The 24511-nt window shown below is 41.1% G+C and overlaps 1 protein-coding gene across 7 annotated transcripts in view; it reads right to left on the bottom strand.

The window, feature by feature from the left end:
* Positions 1-24511, bottom strand: part of FAR1 (fatty acyl-CoA reductase 1) — a 59778-nt gene that overhangs the window by 17353 nt on the left and 17914 nt on the right. For 4 of the 7 annotated variants that reach the window (XM_087951004.1, XM_087951005.1, XM_026664818.2 and 1 more), the window contains exons 2-7: positions 17177-17371; positions 13066-13241; positions 8191-8370; positions 3036-3213; positions 637-681; positions 425-543 (exon numbers count right to left, since the gene is read on the bottom strand). In XM_087951004.1, the coding sequence (XP_087807130.1) occupies positions 425-543; positions 637-681; positions 3036-3213; positions 8191-8370; positions 13066-13241; positions 17177-17365 (887 nt within the window). In that variant the 5' untranslated portion in view covers positions 17366-17371. Of the gene's footprint in view, positions 1-415; positions 544-636; positions 682-3035; positions 3214-8190; positions 8371-13065; positions 13242-17176; positions 17372-24511 lie in introns of all 7 variants that reach the window. The other 3 variants (XM_087951003.1, XM_026664815.2, XM_026664816.2) reach the window with 1 other exon arrangement.

Here is a 24511-nt window from a genome sequence, read left to right as displayed (position 1 = left end):
CTCTGCTTGCCACCTGTGGCACACATTCCATGGATTCACCATCACGGTCCTAAATAAACAAATAAATGAAGGTTCAGAAATATCTTCAAAGAAAGAAGCACTGTCAAAAAACTCAAGCATGTCTGAACCATCACTTATATTCAGAACAAGGAAGGATCATACACTCCCTGATCTTGCATTATAGCTCAGTTTATGAACTCAGAAATCAGTCATAAATTTCTGGCTAAGGATAAGTGGGTGTGGTGAGTAATTCAGAGGCACTCAGCAGAACTGCTAGACCTTTTTTTTTAAGTTCAAGGAACCTAACAGGTGTAAAGAACAAACAAAAATAACATCAATATTTGGGGAAATTTAAGCTTATATAATTTAATATTATATAACTATTGCTTATCCTATATAAAAAAATAATTGTCACCTGTTATACCTATTAACTCCTGAATACCAAGCAGCAGCTATTGTTGCATTGATGACTACATCTACAGGAATAAGATCGGCAACTGCATTATTTGAGGCTCGCATTGTTCTAAGAATTCCTTTTCCTGCCTTAAAATTAAAAAAAAAAACACATTAAGAAAGCCATTTCAAATTATTTCCATTTTTAAGAGAAAAAAACCCCTTCATTTAACTGTTACTTACAGCAATAAAAAGGCCACTAGGTCCATTAAAGTTATCAATCCATCCCTGTTGAGAAATAACCATAATGAACAATGAAATATTTTGTATTAAATTGTGTTTTAATAAAACTAAGTTTTTAAAATCTAATATTCAAATATCTAATATTATATCATTTACATTCATATCTGAAATGGTCCATATGGTTAAAGAATGTGCTTTTTTAGAAGAGAAATTTGTAGATAAGAAATGACAAATGTTATGGATACTAACATGTTGTACTTGTTTTAAATACCGTATTTATCGGCGTATAACACGCACTGGCGTATAACACGCATCTTCATTTTAAGGGGGAAATTTCAGGAAAAAAAAAATTAAAAAAATTCTGCCTGCCTGCCTTAGTTTCTGGTTGTTTGGGAGCAGCTTCGGCTGAGAATAATAACTATTCGCCTCTTTTACTCAGCCGAAGCTGTTCCGATTTAACCATTAACGAAGGCAGGCAGGCAGGCAGAGCGGAGCACTGCGGGCGGGCGGGCGGGCGGACGGGGTGGGGGTGGGGGAGAGGCGACAGGAAAAGCCCCCGCTTCTTTGAAGCAGTTTCTTCCTGTGCTGGTGGAGGAGCGAGAGAGCGACTGAGAGAGCTGACCCAGAGAGAAGGACAGGCTTGGGTTGCTTCCTCCCTCCCCTTCTTTCATTTGTGTCCTTGATCCCGATCCCAGCAGCATTCACCGAAGGCTTCTTAACATTATATCGGCGTATAACACGCATACATCATTGCCCCCTATTTTCAGGGGAAAAAAAGTGCGTGTTATACGCCGATATCTGATATTTATTTAATTGTATGCTGCCCACAGTCACTGTTTGTGCGCTAGGCAACTATATAAATTTGCTAAATAAATAAACATATCCATTTTCAAATGGCTTAAGAAATAATGATTCTTTATAATATCTATACTATAGAGCAAATTTTGATCCAACAGATAAAAGCTCTTATTAGACATGAAAGCTGCACTGGTTGCTTTATCAATAGATACCGTTTTCCCCCTTTATTTCCTAAAACCTCATACAGTATATTTCATCTGTGATGAATATGATGGTATGTTTGATGAATGATAATGGTAAATTGGGATTTTGGAAGATCTTATAAATGAGCCTTTACCCCGATTTGGCTTTTCTGCTAGCATGAATAAAAATTAGAAATCTTTTTTAGCATGCCATTTACATCGGGATCCTAATCTGTTCCTCCCAACCATCTCTCATGTTTTCAGTCTAAGAATTAACACGGTCTGAGGAAAAGTTGGAATCCACAGTTTGAACAATAAACAAATAGATCACTTTTTGGCTTAATATATTGTACAAACCTAGTCAATTTGTCTTATTCAATAACCTATAGTAACATAAACCATACCTTAATACAACTTGAAAACTCCTTTAGTAGAGCTATTTCTAGTTTAGTTACTTATAATGAAAGAACTAATCAGGTACAGGCAAGGTCCAAGAACTGATATATTCATAGTATAACAGAAATATAAAAATCCTGGTTTACACTTTGCAAGTCAAACATATCCACTGCTTAAAAATATCTTTCATGAATTTAATATAGTTGTGACATTTTAGAAGTATAAATTACAGGAATAATATATCAAAGGAATTGTCAAATTTTAAATTACTTCAATTTTATTAGCAAAAATATGTCTAGAATAAAGGAGATATTCTGTTTAGTTCTCATTATGATAAAATGAGCAGATGCTAAAATTTAAAGATCTGAATTAGTATCTGCTTATGCCGATACTTATCAGTGCTAACATGCAATGAATGCAGTGATCTGTAATTACTTTCACATATGTATCAAGTAAGTAGGAATTTTTTCAAGAGCCGTTTTAACAAGAGGGTCCAAAATAACAATTGCATGGTAGTAGCTTAAAATATAATGCTAGTATTTCTGAAATATCCTGTTCAACAATGTAATCAGTATTAATTATATGCTAAAAATCCTTGTTACTGAAATATAATTGAGAAGTATAGGTTCTTGTAGCTGGATATATGAATTGTTTAGGAGAGAGAAGCTATAATTTAGAGGCAGGTACTTGCTTTGCATGCAGAAATACCAAAGTTTGATCCCTCAAGTACACATTAAAGAAAACCCAAGTGTGAATTTCTAAAGATTCCCAAGTCAACAGAGATGATGTTGACCTGGAAGAATCAATGATCCAAAATTATGTAAGGCAGTTTTTTATATCTTCTTATATTCTGCAAAGACCCACACATGATTTTTCTTCACAAAAGAATTTTAAGGCAGAAAGCACAGCCATTCTATATCCAACTTGTCACATAATTCTTGCCAATATCTAAACAATAAAGATAGCTCAAGGTTCAACAATTACAAAATATTGATAAAGAAAAAATAATAAACACTGACTTACAGGGAAAGGTTCCTTCCAGCTGGCACCCACAATGGATGGCCTCACAATGGCAATATTTAATTTTGTACCCTCCTGCTGTACAATGTATTCTGCTAAGGCTTTTGTATATGTGTAGGTATTGGGTCTATCGCCAATTAGTTTTGGTGTAATATCATTTACTAGACCATCATCCATCCACCTGAAAAATTAAATATATTAAACTTATAAAGTATCACTTTCAAGTGTCCAACAAGCATAATATATCTTATAACAAGTTTCCTATTTATTTAGTAAAATTTATATGGCTGCCCAACTCAATCTCAGTAACTCTGGGTGGTTTACAAGGATGAAACCCCAATACAAAAACCAATATCCCCCTCCCCCCAGCAATAACAATCAGATGAACCACTTGATGGGCTCCATATATAGCTCTGGGATCCCCAGTCCTGTTGGCAGAACATGGTCACAGCCTTACAAAAGAGGGTCAAAATGGGGGCCAATCTTATCTCTGCAGGGATGATCTATCAGCTTCTCAGGTAAATTAGTGAATCTACCTGAAGAACTTAGGTTTTGCTGCAATAAAGGCATGCTTATTTTGTTTTAGAACTAACACATCATTTCATATATTTTTTTTAGAAAATGAAGATACTTCTTACAGCAACCAATTACAGTACAGAAAATTTAGTTTTTTAGTTGTCTCAATAAATGAACTGCACAAAGAAATAGACCACATATAGCCTGTGCTGGACTATATGAACATGTAGTTTTTAACCTCACTAATTCATACATTTTGTTTTTCCATAATTTTTCAGGCCATTCCAGTGTTTCATTCCAGTAATTATATCAACAGCTAAAAATGCATTTGAATTTGTATATGTATAATATTTATATATGCATTTGCATTTGTATACCTAGAGCTCTTTTGAAAATCTAATAGTATCATAACTTAAAACGCATTTCAGTACTTTATTTCCACCCAGTTTTTCAAGAAAAAGTTGAGACATTATTGATCAAAACACATTTCCTACCAACTAAATTAAGCTAGTTTTTTATTTCAGAACTAAAGTATCTCAAAGGTAAAAAGTATTATTATTTTTTGCTAAAAATCTATCACTAGGTCCACTTGTAACTAAGAGTAGTTAAACACATCTCTTTATACAATCAATTCAAAAGGACATATTTTAATATAAGAGGCTTAATCGAACTGTCATTTTTGAGGCAATCATTTTTAGTTTCTTTTTACTATAATGAAAATTAGTATCAAAAAAGTAAACTGGTAGCTGCAATTAATAATAATTTCATGGAACAAAAACCTAATTTCTTGTACCACTGTTTACATCATTAATAGTGGACTGAACCTGTATTAAGAGTACAATTCTAAAAGTTGTACTCAAAGTAAAGTCTGATGAACTTTACAACCTTACTCCAAAATACAGAAAATTGCAGAAAATTAGGTGTTCTTCAAATCTACTGAAACCAACCTGAAAATGTAATCGTGTTAACTCACCTACATTTATTTCAATAAGCCGCAAAATAATCACAAACAATGAAGTTATGTCTGAACTTCAGAGAACAGTAAAGCTAGGGGAAAGGTCATACTAAAAGATCATACTGAAAAGCTTAACTTCATTAAGACCGTCCAAATTTAAAAGCACATAGCTCATTCATTCTAACTGAAAAGTTAACACACCTCAAGAAGATTATATTTATTAACAATTATAATGCAATTTACCATCAAAAATTCTAACCGAAAACAAGAAAAACAAGCTTTGGTCCAGAATTTCACTTTAGACAAGCAGAAAAGAAAAATCTTCTCCTCCCTCTGCAATTTCCAGCAGTAGTTTTGTCTTCCATACAAACTAATATACTGGGGGAGACTTTCAGAAGGTACAGTACTCCTTGACTTATGAATGCAATTGGGTAGCCCCTCATTTATTAATTAACAAATACCGTATTTGCCGGCGTATAAGACGACCCGGCGTATAAGCATTTCCATTGCTAAGCAAGGTTTCTCCCGATTTTACAACATTTTTGCCATGGTTCTTAAGTGAATCACTATAGTTGTTAGATGAATCATGCAGTCATTAAGCAACTATGTTAAGCCTGGATTCCCCAACGGGTGTTAAGGAAAACAAACTAAACAGAACGTGCAGCGAAGTCAGATAGGAAGACAGGTAAATGTGTGAGATAAGTTTTCTAGTTAACACGCAGTAAAAATACAGATACGCTTGTGCTATCAAAAATATAGTTTATTCCATTTAAGAATTATAGCATAGTCAAAATAACGGTCCATTAGTCATATATCAATTTCAGTCAAGTCTTGTCGGGGATACTCTATTTGCAAAGTCCGTGTTGAATAGCCAATGTCAGTACACTTACAATAAATCTGTCCAATCTTTTATCTTCTCTCCGTTGAGAAAAATCAACACTCCTTTCCAGCAAGAACACAGTCATCAATCCATCCAGTAATTAGGGATCAGTAAGCCAGAGAGAGCGAGCTGGAATTGCCTCGCTTCTTATATAGTGCTTTTACAACCACACCCTTAATTACATTCTTGCTGTTAAAGTTACACACACTTTAACTAACAAACCATGATATCATATTTATTATTTTTACCCAAACCAGTTAGGGTAAACAATGTTATCCCTAACAGCTTCACCCACTGATTCGGCTTATCAGAAGCTAGGAGGGAAAGTTGCAAATGATAATCACATGATCCCAGAACGCTGCAAATAAGTACCCAAGTTTTGATCACATGATTGTGGGGAAACTGCAATGTGTAAGTGTGAGGATTTGTCATAAATCACTTTTTTTCAGTGCCATGGTAACTCTGAACAGTCATTAAACAAATGGTAGTTAGTCAAAGATTACTTGTATAAAATTTGAAAGGAAAAACCTACAAAAATTATATTTTGGCTTTCCACCTGCAGAAATGATCTGCTGGAAACAAAAGTGCTTTAAACCCAAATTTCAACTTCTACCCTCAAAATGACGCAATAATGCGTCAGAACAACTAGATACGAGGAGTTTTTCCCCCATGCCATCACTCTGCAAAACAACTAATTCCACAACACTGTCAAACTATCTAGAAAGACAGTATGATCATCATTGCTCTCATCTTCCCTAGTACCTATCTCCTTATCACCTTATGACTATAACTTTGTTGCTTGTATCTTATGATTTATATTGTTCACTTAGAATCCTAGTATGATTTATGTTGATTGCTTATTTAGTATCATTGACTATCATTAAGAGTTGTATCTAATATTTTATGATGAATGTATTTTTACAATGACTATGGTAATGATCTATCACTATTGTTGTATGTACACTGAAAGCTTATGCACCGGAGACAAATTCCTTGTGTGTCTAAACACATTTGGCCAATAAAGAATTCTAATTCTAATTAATTCTAATTCCAATTCATTGTAAAAGACACTGCTCAAAAAAATAAAGAGAACACTTAAACAACACAATGTAACTCCAAGTCAATCACACTTCTGTGAAATCAAACTGTCTACTTAGGTAACAACACTGATTGACAAATCAATTTCACATGCTGTTGTGCAAATGGAATAGACAAGAGGTGGAAAGCAAAGGCAGATAGCAAGACATCCCCAATAAAGGAGTGGTTCTGCAGGTGGTGACCACAGATCACTTCTCAGTTCCTATGCTTTCTTGCTGATGGTTTGGTCACTTTTGAATGCTGGTGGTGCTTTCGCTCTAGTGGTAGCATGAGACGGAGTCTACAACCCACACAAGTGTTTCAGGTAGTGCAGCTCATCCAGGATGGCACATCAATGCGAGCTGTGGCAAGAAGGTTTGCTGTGTCTGTCAGCATAGTGTCCAGAGCATGGAGGCACTACCAGGAGACAGGCCAGTACATCAGGAGACGTGGAGGAGGCCGTAGGAGGGCAACAACCCAGCATCAGGACTGTTACCTCCGCCTTTGTGCAAGGAGGGACAGGAGGAGCACTGCCAGGGCCCTGCAAAATGACCTCCAGCGGGCCACAAATGTGCATGTGGCTGCTCAAACGGTCAGAAACAGCTTCCAAGAGGGTGGTATGAGGGCCTGACGTCCACAGGTGGGGGTTGTGCTTACAGCCCAACACCGTGCAGGACGTTTGGCATTTGCCAGAGAACATCAAGATTGGCAAATTCGCCACTGGCGCCCTGTGCTCTTCACAGATGAAAGCAGGTTCACACTGAGCACGTGACAGATGTGACAGGGTCTGGAGACACTGTGGAGAATGTTCTGCTGCCTGCAACATCCTCCAGCATGACCGGTTTGGCAGTGGGTCAGCACTGGTGTGGGGTGGCATTTATTTAGGGGGATGCACAGCCTCCATGTACTCGCCAGAGGTAGCCTGACTGCCATTAGGTACTGAGATGGGATCCTCAGACCCCTTGTGAGACCATATGCTGGTGCGGTTGGCCCTGGGTTCCTCCTAATGCAAGACATTGCGAGACCTCATGTGGCTGGAGTGTGTCAGCAGTTCCTGCAAGATGAAGTCATTGATGCTATGGACTGGCCTGCCCGTTCCCCAGACCTGAATACAATTGAGCACATCTGGGACATCATGTCTCGCTCCATCCACCAACACCACGTTGCACCACAGACTGTCCAGGAGTTGGGGGATGCTTTAGTCCAGGTGTGGGAGGAGATCCCTCAGGAGACCATCTGCCACCTCAGCAGGAGCATGCCCAGGTGTTGTAGGGAGGTCATACAGGCACATGGAGGCCACACACATTACTGAGCCTCATTTTGACTTGTTTGAAGGACATTACATCAAAGTTGGATCAGCCTGTAGTGTTTTTTTCCACTTTAATTTTAAGTGTAACTCCAAATCCAGAGCTCCATGGGTTGCTAAATTTGATTTCCATTGATAATTTTTGTGTGTCCATTGATAATTTTTGATAATGTTTGTTGTCAGCACATTCAACTATGTAATGAACAAAGTATTTAATAAGAATATTTCATTCATTCAGATCTAGGATATCTTATTTTTGTGTTCCCTTTATTTTTTTGAGCAGTGTATTCGTGAGAGCACTAAGCAACTATATCCGGAATTAATTCAAACCAGAAATGATTTTAAATTAAATCCCAACTCTTAATCATCATCTTATATTATCAAAAGAAACAATAGAAGAGAAAAACTATTAAAGAATACATACCCTAAGGAATCTATTAATTTGTTAGGATCAACAGGAGGTGGATATACAACTTCCTCAATGTGTTTTCGATTGCAGTATGCAAATGCTGTTGAAACATGGACAAACACATCTAGATTCTTCATTTTCTGAGCCAAGAAGAGAAGCTGTTGTGTTGCAATTACATTGAGCTGAACAGCATCCCTGTTGAAGTAAAAGAAAAAAGCATAAGAGCTTTGTGCCATGAACAACAGCTGAGGAAAGAAAATGCCTAGTGCAAAAAAAAGCATGTAAATAACAATTCCAAACATTTTTTTCTGAGACAAACTTAAATTACAAATTACAAATTGTCATATTCTAATTCAGTGGTTCCCAAGCTTTTTCAGTCCACCGCCCCCTTGGTGCTACAAACTCATCCTCAGTGCTCCCCACCCAGGGGTGGGATTCAAATTTCTTGACAACTGGTTCTGTGGCCGTGGCTTATTTCTGTGGGCATGTGACTGGCTAGGCATGGCTTGCTGGCTGGGCATGGTTTGGTGGTCATGTGACTGGGTAGGCGTGGCCAGGTGGCCATGTAACCGGCAAACCAAATACAAGTGGTCCTCGTTTAATGGCTGGTTGCTTAATAAGTGTTCTAATTTATGCCTGACCTCCCCAGAGCTACTTGACCTGTTTTTGGAGTTTTGACAGCCATACACGCAGGCACGCACGCACACTTCTAACCCTGCTGGAGCAGGTGGTTGGACTAGATATCTCATTCACTTTCTCCTCCCTCCCTTTCTTTCTCTTTTTTTCTTTCCCTTTCTTTCTGTCCCTTCCTTCCATTCTCCCCTTTCTTTGTCTATCCTTTTTCTTCCTTTCTCACTTTTTCTTTCCCTTTTCTCTTTCTTTTCTTTCTTGTCCCTTCCTTCTCTTTCTCTCTTTCCCTCTTTCTCTCTCCCTTCCTCCATATCCCATTCATTTTCTCTTCCCTCCCTTTCTTTCTCTCATTCCCCCTCTCTCTTTTCCTTTCTCTCTCTCCCTCCTTATCCCATTCACTTTCTCCTCCCTCCCTCTTTCTGTTTCTTTCTCATTCGCTCTCTTTCTCTCATTCCCCCTCTCTCTATCCCTTCCTTAACCTATCTACCTATTTTCTGCCCAGGCAGGTTTGGCCTAATCCAGGGGTCACCAACCTTTTGGACCTCAGGGACCACCAAACTCATAATTTTAAATCCTGTGGACCACTAATTTGAATTTTGACTGATGGTGGCACAGGAAACTTTGGCCGGGCTCTCAAGAGATGAGAGTGATTCCGGCTGCTTCTCTCTGCTAACAGCAAAACTGTCTCTAAGTATCAACAGTGAGGTGTCACATAAAATGATTCATTCTGTATTGCTGAATTTCTACTGCTTATTGTCTCAGGTATTAAATACTGTCACCTTGATTAGGAGGGGGAAACATTTACTATTTTGCATTTCATGATTATCAGAAACCACTCTCCAACCAGTATAATAAAATGGAACTATTTTGCCATTATATTACAATTTCTCTTTCTCTCAACAAACTCTCTGCAATGGGCCAGTAACATAAAATACAAGAAGCCTTGCCGAAAGGCTCCAATTTTGTGACAGGGACCCACGCCACAAATACATGAAACTCTTGATTCCTCCACCGTCCACGGGAGGAAAAAAACATGGCAACACAAGGAACCAGAAATCTCCCCTTCAAACAAAGGAGTGGCCGGCTGGATGCGGTTTTACACCCGGTGCCCCAAAGGACTCCAGAAACCAGGCTCGGATGCTCCTAATAGACAGGTAACCGGGGGGCAGGGGGCACGTTCTCGGGCGGGACTGCAAACAGGACACCCGGGACCTGGCAGGGTTTATGAGAGGTGCGAAAGCAGCAGCAGTGACAGAGGGTTTTCTTCCCCCTTTGTGGAAGCCCCTTCTGGCGCCGCCTCTTCCCTTCCAACGTTGCCTCCAGCGCCGATTGGAAGTTCAGCGCTTCTGAATGGAGCACTTCTCTGGCTGCCGCACTTTAGTGATGAGTGCAGGCAAAGTTAGCGTCCTCGGGGCTGCGTCGCTGGAGCAATGCTGGCGCTTCGGGGATGAGCCACCTCGCCCCACCCCCCGTTAGTGCGGTGCAACAACGTTGTGCTCCCCTTTGCACAGGAGTTCGGCCAGGCTACCTCCAAAATCCCACCCCTGAATTGCGCCCTGCGAGGGGGCCATCTCCAGCACCCCCCTGCCGCCTCTTAGCGCTCCCCTAAGGCATCCCACCGCCCCCCAATTGCCAATTAAGCATGTACTGTATATTTTTAAGTCTTAGAAACAGTAAAAAGTACAGGTAGTCCCCACTTAGCAACCATTTAAAATTATGACAGTGCTGAACAAGGAGACTTATGATTGTTCCTTCAGGTTTGGCTATTGCAGATCATTCGTCACATGATTGCAATTCAAGGCTTAGCAATTAACATGCATTTACAACGGTTGCAGCATTTTTACGGTGACCATTTGCAACTTTCATAGACAGCTACCAACAAAAAGTCAATGCTTCCAGGTTGAGCCCTCCTCGCTGACAGACCATAGATCGCGACTGTCTGCAGCTATGGTCCGTGCTCTTTCGTTGGAGAGCCCCGATCATTGCGATTAGGGACTGAAGCTGCCTTGGAGGGGCAGTGGAGTAAGGGGAAGCTGCCAGCCAGGTTGAGGGGAGCCGCATCTCCCCTACTGGGCTTGGTCTTTTTCCCCTCGAAGACGACTGAAGCGGTGGTCAAAAATGGCCACCCCAAAGAGGAGGACTCAGCTGGACTAAGATTTGTGCAGGAGGGAGGAAAGAGGTGGATAACATCTGAGCCAGGACAATTGGGCAAAACAACTAAACAAAAAGTACCCCGGGATTAAGGTAACACTGAACTCTTAAAAGAAAAGTGAGCAGCGAAAATACAAAGGGACAGGGGAAAAAACCAAGAAAATAATTTTGACAGCTAAGAGAGGGATATAAACTGGAATGGGAAAAGATATGGGAAAAAGAGAGGGAGGAGAGGCAGTAAGAAACAGTTGCAGGAAATAAAGAAAGACGGAAATAGTAAAATGATGAAAATAATTTTTTTTAAGAGATAATGGTTGATCAATTAAAAAGGGGATTCTGCAGGGTGACAAGGGGCAACAAGAATATATTTGCAATTAAAAATACTTAGAAAATAGGGTAATATAGATTATTAAAGGAGGGATAGATACTGATAACTCTTATTAGATAAATATACATTTTTATTTTTATCTTTAAAAGAAAAATTAAGGTTTATTGAAAAACTTGTAATAATTGAAATGAATGTGAAGATGTTTAAAAATGAGGTCAATATCAGTAACCAGGAATTAAATAGTCAATTTTTCCCTTTTTGAAATTAGAAATAAAATTAAGGGGGGAAAACATATTGCGGAACCCAAATGAAAAGATGTGTTAGGGATAACATTGGTTACCTAACTTAGTTTGGCTAAATATAATATATGTTTGTTAGTTTAAATGTGTGTGTCACTTTAAACTGTAAGCCAAGTATTTGGGTGCGGTTGTAAATCGCCATAAGAGGGAGCAAGAGAGCTCACTGTTCGCCGGCTTTTTACTGGAATGCTGACAGAGAAGGATTGATGGTGATTACTGCGTGCGTTTGCTGAGAGAAGAAATGAAGGTTTGATTTTGCTTCATATCTCTGACTGAAAAAGAGATACATCACTGGACTGATTGTTTGTGAGTTGAACGACCTATTTTTCTACACTGGACTTTGCAAACTGAATAACCCTCGGACTGTCTGAACTTAGTGTATGACATATGGACTGTTTTTGACTATGCTATAACTCTTGCTGGAATAAAAACTATTTAACTGCACAGTCTATCTGTCTTACTAAGTGTAAAGCTACAACAACGCTTTATCTCACACACACTCTCTGTCTGCTAGACTGCCGTTGCACGTTCTGCTAGGGTGTCGTATCCCTAACAAGATGTAATGATTATTATTGTAACTACTTAAAAATAAAGGTTTATTGGGAATTAAGATGAGGGAATAAAGGTATATTTTAACCACTGAGGTGTCACACTCAAAGCAGTAAAAGGGGAGAAACCTAAGTTTGTTTCTTTTTCGCTTGTGTTAAAACTTGCATCCATCTAGAATTTATAGAAAGAATGTATGATGAAAAGAAAATATGACAGATTAAAGAACTATTTAAATTAATAAGCTAATACAGACTATTAAAAGGAAGGAGAGACTGGTAACCTTTTTTATTAGGCAAACATATTGTTATTTTTTACTCTTAAAAATATTAAAGGATTATATTTGAAATAATTGAAATGAAATGAAAGGATGTTTGGATTGAGATTAATATGAGATTTGGATTAATTTGTTTGTCTTTCTCTTTTCTGTAAATTTGCAATGGAAAAGGTAATAATAGAATTAAGTATGCATATATGAATATATAATTATTGTCTTATTTGTATGTAAAAGTGATGATCCGGAAATATGTTGTCCACTAAAAAGACCTTTTTGTTTTTATGTGAAAAATTGAATAAAACTTGTTTTAAAAAAGTCAATGGGGAAACCAGCAGGAAGTCGCAAGTTATGATCATGTGATGTTATATTTAAAGTGTTGATTTGTTTAACAAACGCAGCTGGACCAGGGAAACCGCATTTATAAGTCAGGTATGATCATGTGATTTTTCACTTTCCATGTCTTAAGGATGGAACTGCTGGTCCCAACTGTGATTGGTAACTGAAGACTACCTACAAATTAATATATTTGTTCTTATTCTGAGCCAAGACATCTTAAGGCTTGACAAAGTAATACATTTTTTTTCTTTTAAGTGTACGAAATCAAGAGATTACATCAAAAATATTAGAAACGGTATTGGTTTTAATGAAAACATACTCACCTTAGGATTTCATTGAATCTTACAGTAGCAGCACAATGAAATACAATATTAATGTAATTTAGAATATTCTTCTTGTCTTCCTCACTAAGGGCCATTTCTACTTCTGTAAGATCACTAGCAACTGGAACAATTTTCTGTTTAAATTCTGGTTGCTCAACTCGCAATCTATCAAAAAGCTATCAAAAAGTAGGACAAAACATTAAGCAAGACAAAAATAATGATAAGCATATTACTTAGGTTTAAGCAACATATTCCACATTCCAGACAAAAGTTGTGACATGTACATTTCATGTGCATTTCAAAAGGATAAAACTATGTAACATTCATCATTCCAATCATAATTACATATAGTATCATTAATATAGTGATGTCACCTTGTTTTTAAACTGCTACTCTACACAACACCAATGATGGCAAGATGCAACATCAGCATCTTGCTACAATGTCTCGAAGCTGTAAGGCTTTGGATAAGACAAATCAAGTTGAAATTGAATCAAAGCTAGTTAGAATTCCCATTTGCCTATCAAAGTTCAATGGTATCTCTTGAGAGGGTGTTATTGCCCCTGCAAGAAAAAGTCTGTAGCCTTACGTTCTGCTAGAACCTACTAGATGGGCAGATGAAAGCCGTGGCCAAGGATGCATTTGCCCAGCTTTAACCCATAAACTAGTTACAGCATCCAATTAAATAAATAATAACAATTTGTAACATTTATATGCCACCCAATTGCCAATAATTTTGTTGACATGGGCATATTTCACCTGCATTTTGGCCCTCCCCTCGTCATCCAGGACCTAGGAAAGAGCTACAGGCTGTTGGGGAAAACAAGCAGCACCAGGATAAGAGATGCTATATTGGTCTATATTGGAGGCCTGCTTACAACTTGGGAGATGTTGATGGCCCTGCTTTTTAGCTCCCTAGATGAGTTTGAGATCTGCACCACTGGGGCTTTTCTTAGAACTCAGGAGGCTGTGGTTTCCCTACCTTTATCTCTAGTGGTGTCATCTCTCCCATTTTAAAGGGATGGGAAAATTACTCTTTCACTGAAGGGGGCCTGTCCCCAGTTGGTATTGAGTGCTTGGGAACATGTGGCCAAGGGTGGTGGGGCCAGTTAACTTATTGGGGACCATGGGTTCAGTGCATGTGGGATCAGTCGGTGTGACATTATATATCTAGTCTGGGAGAAAGAAGTGAAAGATCGGAGAGCAAAGAGAAAATGGAAGTATAGTAGGAACTGAGGGGCAGGCTACATTCAAATACACTGAGAGCTTTAAAGTAGTTGGTCCTGGTTTCAAAACCTCATCTTGTATTTTCAGTGCCTGGGCTATCAGATGCTTGGTAGTCTTAGGCTTTAGCTGCTGCTTTTGAAGACCAGGGCAGTATGTAATAAAGCCTTTCTCATTCATGATTTTACCATGGATGAGGGCACTGGCCTGGTGTGTCTCACTGGCCCCCTTAGAACTGCCTGAATTCAGGTTTAGCATCAGCTGAGATCAAAGGGGAAGGGGGGAAGGAGGTGTGGCTTTAGTCATACATGAGTCTGTGTGTTCTTAGAGTAGGGGTATCAAACTCATGTTGGCACGGCGGTGTCACGTGACATATCAGGACTTCCCCCCACCCTTTGCTAAACCAGGCATGGGCATGGCCAGCGCGTGACACATCCGGCCCATGGGCCGGGAGTTTGACAGCCCTGTCTTAGAGGCTCTACTCTCCTGTTAACCATATGTTGAGGTGTTCTGGTTGAGGCTGAACTCTAGGAAAGAACTGAGATGGTTGCTAGGGTACCACCCTCCCAGCTGCTCAGCAGCATCACCGCCTGCACTGCTAAATTCTTCTGCTGGGCTGCCAGAGGGTTGCAAAAACCGTTGGTGCTCAGGGATTTCAATTTGCCACCTGATGACATTTAATCTGGAGCAGCGCAGGAGTCTGTGGCCTCCATGGCAACCATGGAACTGTCCCAAGTCATCAATGGTCTGACACATACCAGCATCTGGACACTGGATCTGTTTTGTCTCAGAGCAATTGCAACATGATCGGATGGTAGAGACTATTACAATCTGGCTAGCTGGTATCAAATGGGCCCTATCTCCTTGCAGGGATGTAGTCTTATTGTGTGATTTGGGATGAGTTTGAACTACTGGTTGGAACCATGTATCCCATCTTTTGAGATACAAGAGATATACTTTCCCCACTGCAGCACTTGCCCTTCGGAATGAAGCTGCCTTGAAATGTAGGTGGCTTTCCATCCCGATTCTGGAGGATCTTGATAAATCTTTTTCAGGCCTTAGCCTAGGATGGTTGGATCTTTTTGTGAATTTTGTCGTTGGATTCATCTTCTTGGTTTTTATTTGCTTTCTTATTTGTCTTTTGCTGGTTTGTTCTTAAACTGCATTGTATTTTATTTTATCTGTTATACTGTAAGCCACTCACAGTAGTTTGAAATTGGATGGTATCTAAATTAATTAAATCAAATCAATTGTATATAATTATTTGACTTGTGTATCACCATCTCATCTAGAGGTGACTAGAAATTGAATTTTCAGTTCAATTCTCTAATATCCTATGAAGATCACTTCAAATTTTGTTGAATATAGAAAAATGAAATTTTGTACCAGTCAAATTTTACAAAATGTTTCTCCATCTTTTCATCCAAATCATTCATAACTCCCATTTTATGACCCTGTAATCCTTTAATTGGGGATAGATTCAAATAATTAAGAACAAGTTTGAAAATTACTAGCTCCAGACTCCTGTGATACTGAATTCATTTTCACTGATAAGCATTATTTTAATATTATTTCAAGTCACCTAATGCATTAGGCATATTAATTGGCCCAAATTTAACTATACTGTTAAACAGAATATTGTACCTTACTTTGTTAAATCCTTTACTACAGTAAAGTACATTATATTACATTTATATATTTTACTAATGAGCTAAGATTAATTTGGTAATACCTGTTTTTGACAAAATCATGCTGACTTCTGTAACAGCTCTATTATTTTCAAGATGCTTACAAACTTTTATGATCTGTTCCAGAATCTTCCCAGGTTATGTCAGATTGATCTGAATTCCCTGGATCTTTCTTGTCTAGAGAATAGACAAGCTTATTCTCTACCTGTTATTTGCTACTTCATCAGACTTCTCAAATGAAGAGAGATTGAAACCAGACCATCAACAAATTTCTTCACTATCATACAATGTTACCGAAAGTCTGATCTCGTGTAAAGTCAGTAGGAATCCACATTATTATATCCTCAAGTTCAAATCACGCTGCTTCTATCAGTATTTCACATTTAACAGAATAACAGAATTGGAAGGGACTTGGAGGTCTTCTAGTCCAACCTCCTGAACAAGCAAGAAATCCTATGCTATTTCAGACAAGTGGTTTTCTAATCTCTTCTAGCCTTTAACACATATCCTGAGTAAGTCAAAATAGGAGAAGAGAAGGTCTATTTTTTCATTTGTCATGCTATTCTTTTGCTATAACTCAGGGGTGTCCAACCTTGGCAACTTTAAGCAAAGCTGGCTAAGGAATTCTGGGAGTTGAAGTCCACAAGTCTTAAAGTTGCCAAGGTTGGACACCCCTGCTATAACTACTAAAAACCACTTATATCTTCAAATAAATGGAGAAACAATATAAGTCTTTTATTGTTTTTCACATTCAAGCTCAACTCATTCTGAAGTATTAACTTCCTGACATTTTTCAGGGCACCTATATGTATTCTTCTTTGATCACCTGCTTCTGTCTTTCCATCTTTGACAAGTCCTTTTGTTTTCAGATCTTCATGAAGATTTTTGTGCAGGAACAGTGAATTATTTATTCAATGTTCCTGCATATTGACTCTCCTCCACTAGAAGGTGTTCATAGTCTGACACCAGTAGGTTAAAAAGAAATATCTGACATTCAAGAATGACAAACGTTTTTGGCAAGAATGCAAAATAGCCTACAAATAAACTCAAACTTCTATAGGTTTATGTTAATGATAAAAATGATTCTATATAGTCATGTAGTAAAACATTACTTCAACATACATATTCTGTTTTAGTCAAAACACATTTCAAAAATTGTAAAAACATTTTTTTACTAAACATGTCTTCTGAAAACATACCTTGCAGTTGATCATTTCTTCTACTCTTTCTTGAGATGTCTTTCCTGCTTTATATCTCACCAAAACATATATTGCTTTTATCCTTGGACAGGATCGTAGTAGCTTTTCTAGAAGAACTTTTCCCATGAAACCGGTAGCACCAGTGAGGAGGACATTCTTGCCTTCATAGTATTCTGGGATAGATACCATTATGATCTGGAGAGAATTTAATAGTAAGTTATGGCCTGCTGTCTGTGAATTGTATTTTATGTGCTCAGTTTTCACAGGATTAGATATCAAATTTCATTGCTAAAGTACCGTATAATGTACTAATGTAAAAGAAAGAAAATCAGACTTTCTGCTTTCTTTAAATATTAGAAAGATTATGTATCTATATTTAATGGGAAAGCTTAAACTGAAAATGTATAAATGTAAATTAAAATAACAACCCTTAAAATCATTGCCTATTATCTGAAAAAGGCATTGCATAAAATACTGAAATTAAATGGGCGTTGGTGGAAGTTATGCTGAACGCCCTTTCTATCTATGCTGCGAGCGCCCAGGATGGGTTGACTCCTTCCTATGACGTCATTTAGCTGAGTCTGTACTAAGATATAAAAGCCAGCCCCCAGAAGAGACCCCAGCTTTGGCGAAGATACTTGACAGACTGAAAGGTGTCTCTGAAAGCACAAGTGAATACAGAAATATGACTTACCCTCTTCGGACGAATCAAGGGAGGGGCTTGGCTCTCTCGCAGCATAGATAGAAAGGGTGTTCAGGGTAACTCCCACCAACGCCCATTCTCCTCCGTGCTGCATCAAGAGCCCAGGATGGGACATACCAAAGCTTGCATGTCCACGGGGGGGTCCTCGTCCGGCTCATCACACCGACTGTTGAACCACTCGTTGAAGCACCCGTCTGCCGAAGGCTGCAGTTGCCGAGGCAGACATCCAGACGGTAGTATCTGGTGAAAGGAGACGGAGATGTCCACGTGGCTGCACGACAGATCTCCTCCAAGGGTGCTTGGGTCGCCCAGGCAGCCAAAGTGGCCGCATTTCTGGTAGTGCACCGTCAGACCTCGAGGAACCGGAAGGGCCGCAGCTTTGTAGGCCTGCTCAATGCAAGATCTGACCCACCTGCTAATAGTAGGAGAAGAGGCCTTGTGTTCCAAGTGAGAAGGGAAAAGGAAACAAAATGAAGGAGGAATGTATATTCTAAGAGCCCTTCCTATGTCTAGCGTGTGTCACTGCTGCTCCAAGTCATGGTGCGGGAGGGGGCAGAAGCCAGACAACATAATGTCCTGGGACCTGTGGAACAGGTGTTAACCCTTGGAATAAATGAGGGGTCCAGACTGAGGACAACCCTATCATTGTGAAAGGAACAAAGGTCCTGTCTGATGGAAAAAGCAGCGAGCTCGGATACCCGCCTGGCTGAAGTGATGGAAAGGGGGAACACTACCTTCAGAGTCAGGAAACGGAGAGACAGTGTTCTAAGGGGCTCAAAAGGGGGCTTTGTAAGGGCATAAAGGACCACATGAAGATCCCAGGAAGGATACCTGTGAACCACCGGAGGGTGCAGGTTGGAAGCCCCTTTCGAAAACCTCCTGACTGAAGGGTGATGGGGGCCAAACCTTTCTCCAGATCATGCTGAAGGAAATCTAAGAACCTCTGCCAACTGGGCTAAAGCAGGAGAGACCCTCCCTAAGGCACCATCAGGAAGGGCCTTCCAGGTGGCATCATAGATGCGCCTTGTGGGAGGTATGCGAGATGCCAGGATAGTGATGACCCTTTCAGGAAGATCAGCCACCTCTAGCCGCTGCCGCTCAAGTGCCACATGGTCAGCCACTGGGGCTCCGGGTGGAGCAGAATTCCCTGATGAAGGGAGATTAGATGGGCTGGGATCCTCCAAGGAGAAGCCACCAACAGGTTGACCAGGTCCGCAAACCAGGGTGTCCTTGGCCAATAGGGTGCCAGGAGGAAAAGCTCCACTCGTTCCTCCAACATCTTCCGAATTACTGCCGGAATGATGGGAGCGGGGGAAAGGCATAGAGGAGACTTTTGGGCCATCTGCATCAAAGGGCACTGGTTCCCTCTGCTCCCTGGCAAGGAAACCTGGTGAAGAATCTGGTGACCTGTGCAATTTGAGGAGTGGAGAAGATCCACCTCCGGCGTTCCGAAACTGAGGGAAAGGTCCCTGAATAGAGAAGGGGGAATAGACAATTCTGCCTGAGCCAGTCGGCCTGGGAGTAGTTGATCCCGGAGAAGTGGTCCGTCGAGATCGACAGCAGGTGTTGCTCTGACCATAACCCCAACCGTAGAGCCTCTCCCATGAGGGCTCTGGACCTCGTCCCCCCCCCCCGCCGGTTGACATGAGCCATGGCGGCCATGTTGTCCATAAGGACTAGAACATGAGAGCTGGTCACTGAGTGCCTGAAATGCTTGAGAGCTAGAAAAATGGCTCTGAGCTCTAGCCAATTTATGGGAAGGGCCTGCTCTGACCTGGACCAAGGTCCTGAGCTATCTGGCCCTGCATATGGGAACCCCAACCCAGGAGGCTGCCATTGGTGGTTATCATTAGCCTGCCTGGGACCCTAAAAAGGAGTCCCTTCCAGATTAACGGGGAACACCACCAATTGAGAGATCTCCGGATTTGTGGCGGGAGCGGGACCTTGATGGGTGAGTGGCTGGTTCCTGCTCGTTGATAGGGAAGCAGGAACCATTAGAGTGGACAGGAGTGGAAAAATCCATGGCTCTGGAGATATGACTGGGTAATTTGCAGATCCCGATAGGCTGCATGGATGAAGGAGGACAGAATCAAAATGTTGTCCAAGTAGCATTGGATCCTCACTGGAACAGAACGCAGAGACGCCATCAATGCTGCCGGAACCTTCGTGAAGACCCTTGAAGCCGATGAGAGGCCGAAGGGAAGTGCCCGATACCGGTAATGGGTATTCTGATAACAGAAACAGAAAAACTGGCGATGATGAGGCCAAATTGGGATGTGGAGGTAAGCCTCCATGAGATCAGTGGAAGAGAGGAGATCACCCTCCCGAACGCTCTCTAAAATAGAATGCAGAGTCTGCATTTTAAATAGCCTGTATTTTACAAATTGGTTGAGAAATTTTAGATCCAGGATGGTTCGCTACCCCCCCCCCCCCCGAGGCTTTGGGAACGATGAAAGACGAGAATAAAGCCCACGTCCCCATTGAGAGGGGGGAACAGGTTTGAATAGCTCGGATTTCAAGAAGGAGTTGAATGGCCTGATTCATGAGGTCTTGCCTTGAAATGTCCCGAGAGACAGGACAGATAAAAAAAAAATTGGGTGTGTGTGTGTGTGTGTGTGTGTGTGTGTGTGCATTAGGAAGTCCAATTGTAATCCTGACCTAATAGTGCTGAGCACGCAGGCATCCACCGTTGACTCCTCCCATTTGGAGGCAAAGAAGGCTAGGCGACCTCTGATGGGTGGGGAGAACGAGGGATTACTTAGAGCGATGGCAGGAACGACCCCCACCCTCCCAAAAGGGCTGTTTACCAGTATAAGGAGCTGGGCGATAGTCGCCTCTCTTCCCAGAGGAAGAGAGAATTTTACGTTTATCTCTGGTTTGGATGAGATAAGGTTCCAGAGCATCGCCAAAAAGCTTATCGCCCGCGAATGGAACTGAAACCAGCTTCCATTTACAGCATGACTCCGCCTGCCAATTTCTGAGCCATAACAGTCTTCTTGGTGCTACTGAAGATGCCATGGCCCTAGATGCAAATTTGGCAGAATTGAGAGTGGCATCTGCAGTGAATTCCGCCGCTGCGATAATCTTATTAAGGCTTTGGTGAGACCGAAGGTCAGATGGAGACAATCTAATCTGGAGTTGGTGCAGCCACTGTATGGATGCCCACGTGAGAGTGGGAACGAGGGAACGAGGCCAGAACCGGAATGTCAACAGAAGGCACTGCCAGGGAATTTTCCAATGCTGCGCTGACGTTGTAGAAATGCTTAACCAGAGAAGATGGGCGAGGACCTACCGAAGGGGAAGCGCACTGTTCCTTGACCATGTCCAGGAACAAAGTGGGAGAAAGCAAAACCCCTGCACGCACTACAGGCTTGGAGAAGAATGAGTCTCCCTGGCTAGAGGGAATTCCTTGTGGCTCGGGAGCCACTTCCTCTGGCGATAGGTTGGCACTGACCAAGGCCATGCTGAGTAATGGCCTGAAGAGAGAAGGATTGAAGACCAATGCAGAGGATGTCTGCTCTGGGCGAGAGTCCTCTTCCTCTGAAGATTTTGGTCAAAGGTTTCACCCTCTTCACGTTCTGAACGAGAGGAGTAACTGTGTTCAGATGGTGAAGCCCTTCCCTCATCAACTTTCTCCCATTCTGGTAGAGAAGAATGGACCCTGAGGTCTTGGGGCCTGTGTAAATCAGGGTGATGAGGCAACTTATAGATTGAGAAGGGAGAAGGGCCTGAATCCTTTCCAGAGGTCGAAGGATTTGCTTGAAGCCTTCAGCCAATCCCTGCCCAATGGCTTCAGGCCTAGATTGAGAAGAGGTTCGAGGCCTAGAGGGAGGGGGAGGAGCATAGGGCCCAGAAGCCTGTTGGAAATAAGGCCCAGATCTGCTTAGATCCTGAGGATCATTGTACTGCAAAAGCCTCAGGAGACAGGCTCATAGATAACTTCTCCTCCCCTGGGAGGGCTTGGCTGGGGCCCACAGGTATCACCTGAAACATGCTGTAGTTGCACTCCCTTCTGTTGAATAGTTCTATTGAACTGCCTCTCTAGGACTCCATGTCTGCATTTTTCTGCCCTCAACTAGCCTGAGTTGCCTTCTTAGGGGCTAGAGTCTTAGCTCTGATTTTAGCAGCCACCTCCCTCTGGACTGATTGGGTGTGTTGCCAACAACTTTTTCTCTTATTGGCTTAAGAGACTGTTCCACTGGGGGGGGGGGGACTCTGCCTGACCCTTATCTTGCTCCATTTGAAGAATAAAGGCTCTTACAATGGAAAGAAACTGTTTGTAAAATGTTTGTATTAAGCCCCTTAGGGTATAAATGGGCCCCAGGGCTTACAAAATGGCCACTCACCTCGTGGTGGAAGGCTTCAATCCAAGATGGCTGCTGACTATGGGAAACAGGCTCTGAGATTGAAGAATTTCTCCTTAGGCTACAAAAAAGCCCCGAGTGAAGTCAGCAAAGGGCAGCCTCTGGCCACACGATCAGCTGGCTGACGCTGTGATCGGTTTGCCGATCGCTTTTTACGACCGTTCAAACCGCAGGCGTGGGGGAGGTCTACAGACACTGCCCAACTTGCCTGAACAGAGCTCTGGCAACGCTGCTCCTAATGCTGCAGGAGAGAGAGCGAGCCCTGCTCTCCTGGAAGAGCAGCTGCCCAGATCCTGGGAGCTGCTGAAGCGAAGAAAAAAGGTACTGAAGATCGCTGGTGAGTGCTATCTACAGAACCTCAGCTGGCTGACGCTGTTATCGGTTTGCCAATTGCTTTTTACAACCGCTCAAACCGCAGGCGTGGGGGAGGTCTACAGACGCTGCCCAATTGGCCTGAACAGCGCTCTGGCAACGCTGCTCCCAACCTTGCTTAAAACGAGGGAAAACGGCACTGAAGATCGCTGGTGAGTGTTATCTAACAGAAGCTTTCAGAGACACAGCTACTGACTGAAAGGAGCTGAGTCAAAAGCTGGGGTCTCTTCCGGGGGCTGGCTTTTATATCTTAGTACAGACTCAGCTAAATGACGTCATAGGAAGGAGTCAACCCATCCTGGGCTCTCGATGCAGCATGGAGGAGAATTAAGAAATACAAGAGGACATAAGCAAAAAAAAAAAAAAAAAACTATTTAAAAAAAAATATTTAATTGCTGGCAAAATTGGCTAAGATATCACCCAAAATGATGACTAATCAAAAAAACAACTGCCTAGCATTACATGAATTTGTCTTAATGCTTAGAATTGTACTTGATTTAGCATATAGCAGAAACAAACAGAGTATTATGATCAGTTGTGGGATTCAAATAATTTAACAACCGGTTCTCTGCCCTAATGATTTCTTCCAACCACCAGTTCACCAAACTGCTCAGAAACTTAACCGGTTCTCCCGAAGTGGTGCGAACTGGCTGAATCCCACCACTGATTACGGTGTTGGTAGAAAACATCTAATCCCATTTGATTCATCAGCAATATAGCCACCTAAGACAGTCACTCAAAGTGTCTTGCTACATTGGCAAATATGTGCGTGTGTGTGCTGTTTCAGATATACAACCCTCATGGTAACTGGAAACATATTACTGAGACTCTCTGGACAAAGTATTAATGCAATCTTCTTTTAAAAAAAGAAAAACAGTTTCAAAGCAACCACAAACTGCTTATAGATAAAAGCTTTGTGTAGTAAGGAACTGTTTATATTCAAGTATAGTAATGGATAAAAGGCTTTCTATTTCTTTTCATTATAGCAATCAAACCTTTTCTCTGAAATTAAACTATTTGTTCAGCAAATAACAGTTTTTTCTGCAATCAACACCCACTTATTTTGAATGGGCTCTTTCCCTTGGCTTATCTTTTCACTCTAATTTGTCCTCTCTCCTCCTCCTCCTCAACCACCTCCTTCTCCTCCCCGAATACCTTGCCACTTCATTTCCTTAGTTAGTTTCCCAGTGTACAGATAGTCCTCAACTTATGATCCCAATTGAGCCCTACATTTATGTTGTCAATTGAGACACTTGTGAGTTTTCTCTAAGTGAATTTTGCCCCATTTTACAACCTTTCTTGCTACATTTGGTAAGTGAATCACTGCACTTTAGTAACACAGTTAAATGAATCTGCCTTCCCCACTGACTTTTGCTTGTCAGAAGGTTGCAAAAGGGGATCACAGGACACTGCAATCATCAGTGGACTGCCTGTATGTCTTCACCATTTCATTCCCCTTGCCTTTTCCTTTATCTGCTATTTTTCCAATCTCAGTGATTTGTTTTTCTTGCTGTTCTTTCATGCCTTTGTTGTAGCTTCCATCCCCTTTTGTAAATGCAGACATAGGAATCTAGGTGTCATCTTTACATTTGGAAGTAGCTTTTTATTTTGCAGTTAGCACTTACGGCTGGTCAGAGATGGAAATGGGAGAAGCATAGCACAGGCATCTCATTTTTTTACCTTGCTGCACCTCTCTTATAGCCTACTACCAAGATACCAGGGTTTTACAAATCTCATGCTCATAGATACAACTTTAAAGCAGCCGGAGAATACAGCAAAGGAGAGGAAATCTTACAATCAAGGACAGTAAGAACTTCCTCACAAAATGTATTGGTCAAGAGAATGTGCTTTTAAGAAATATTAACAGCAATAGACACAATTCAGAATTCAGTGAGA

Source organism: Notechis scutatus, chromosome 1 (assembly GCF_049901735.1).
Source record: "Notechis scutatus isolate UNSWTSFEM ecotype Mainland chromosome 1, rNotScu1.2, whole genome shotgun sequence".
NCBI lineage: Eukaryota > Metazoa > Chordata > Lepidosauria > Squamata > Elapidae > Notechis > Notechis scutatus.
The sequence above is the reverse complement of the archived record's forward strand: the minus strand, read 5'-3'. Positions and strand labels throughout refer to the sequence as shown.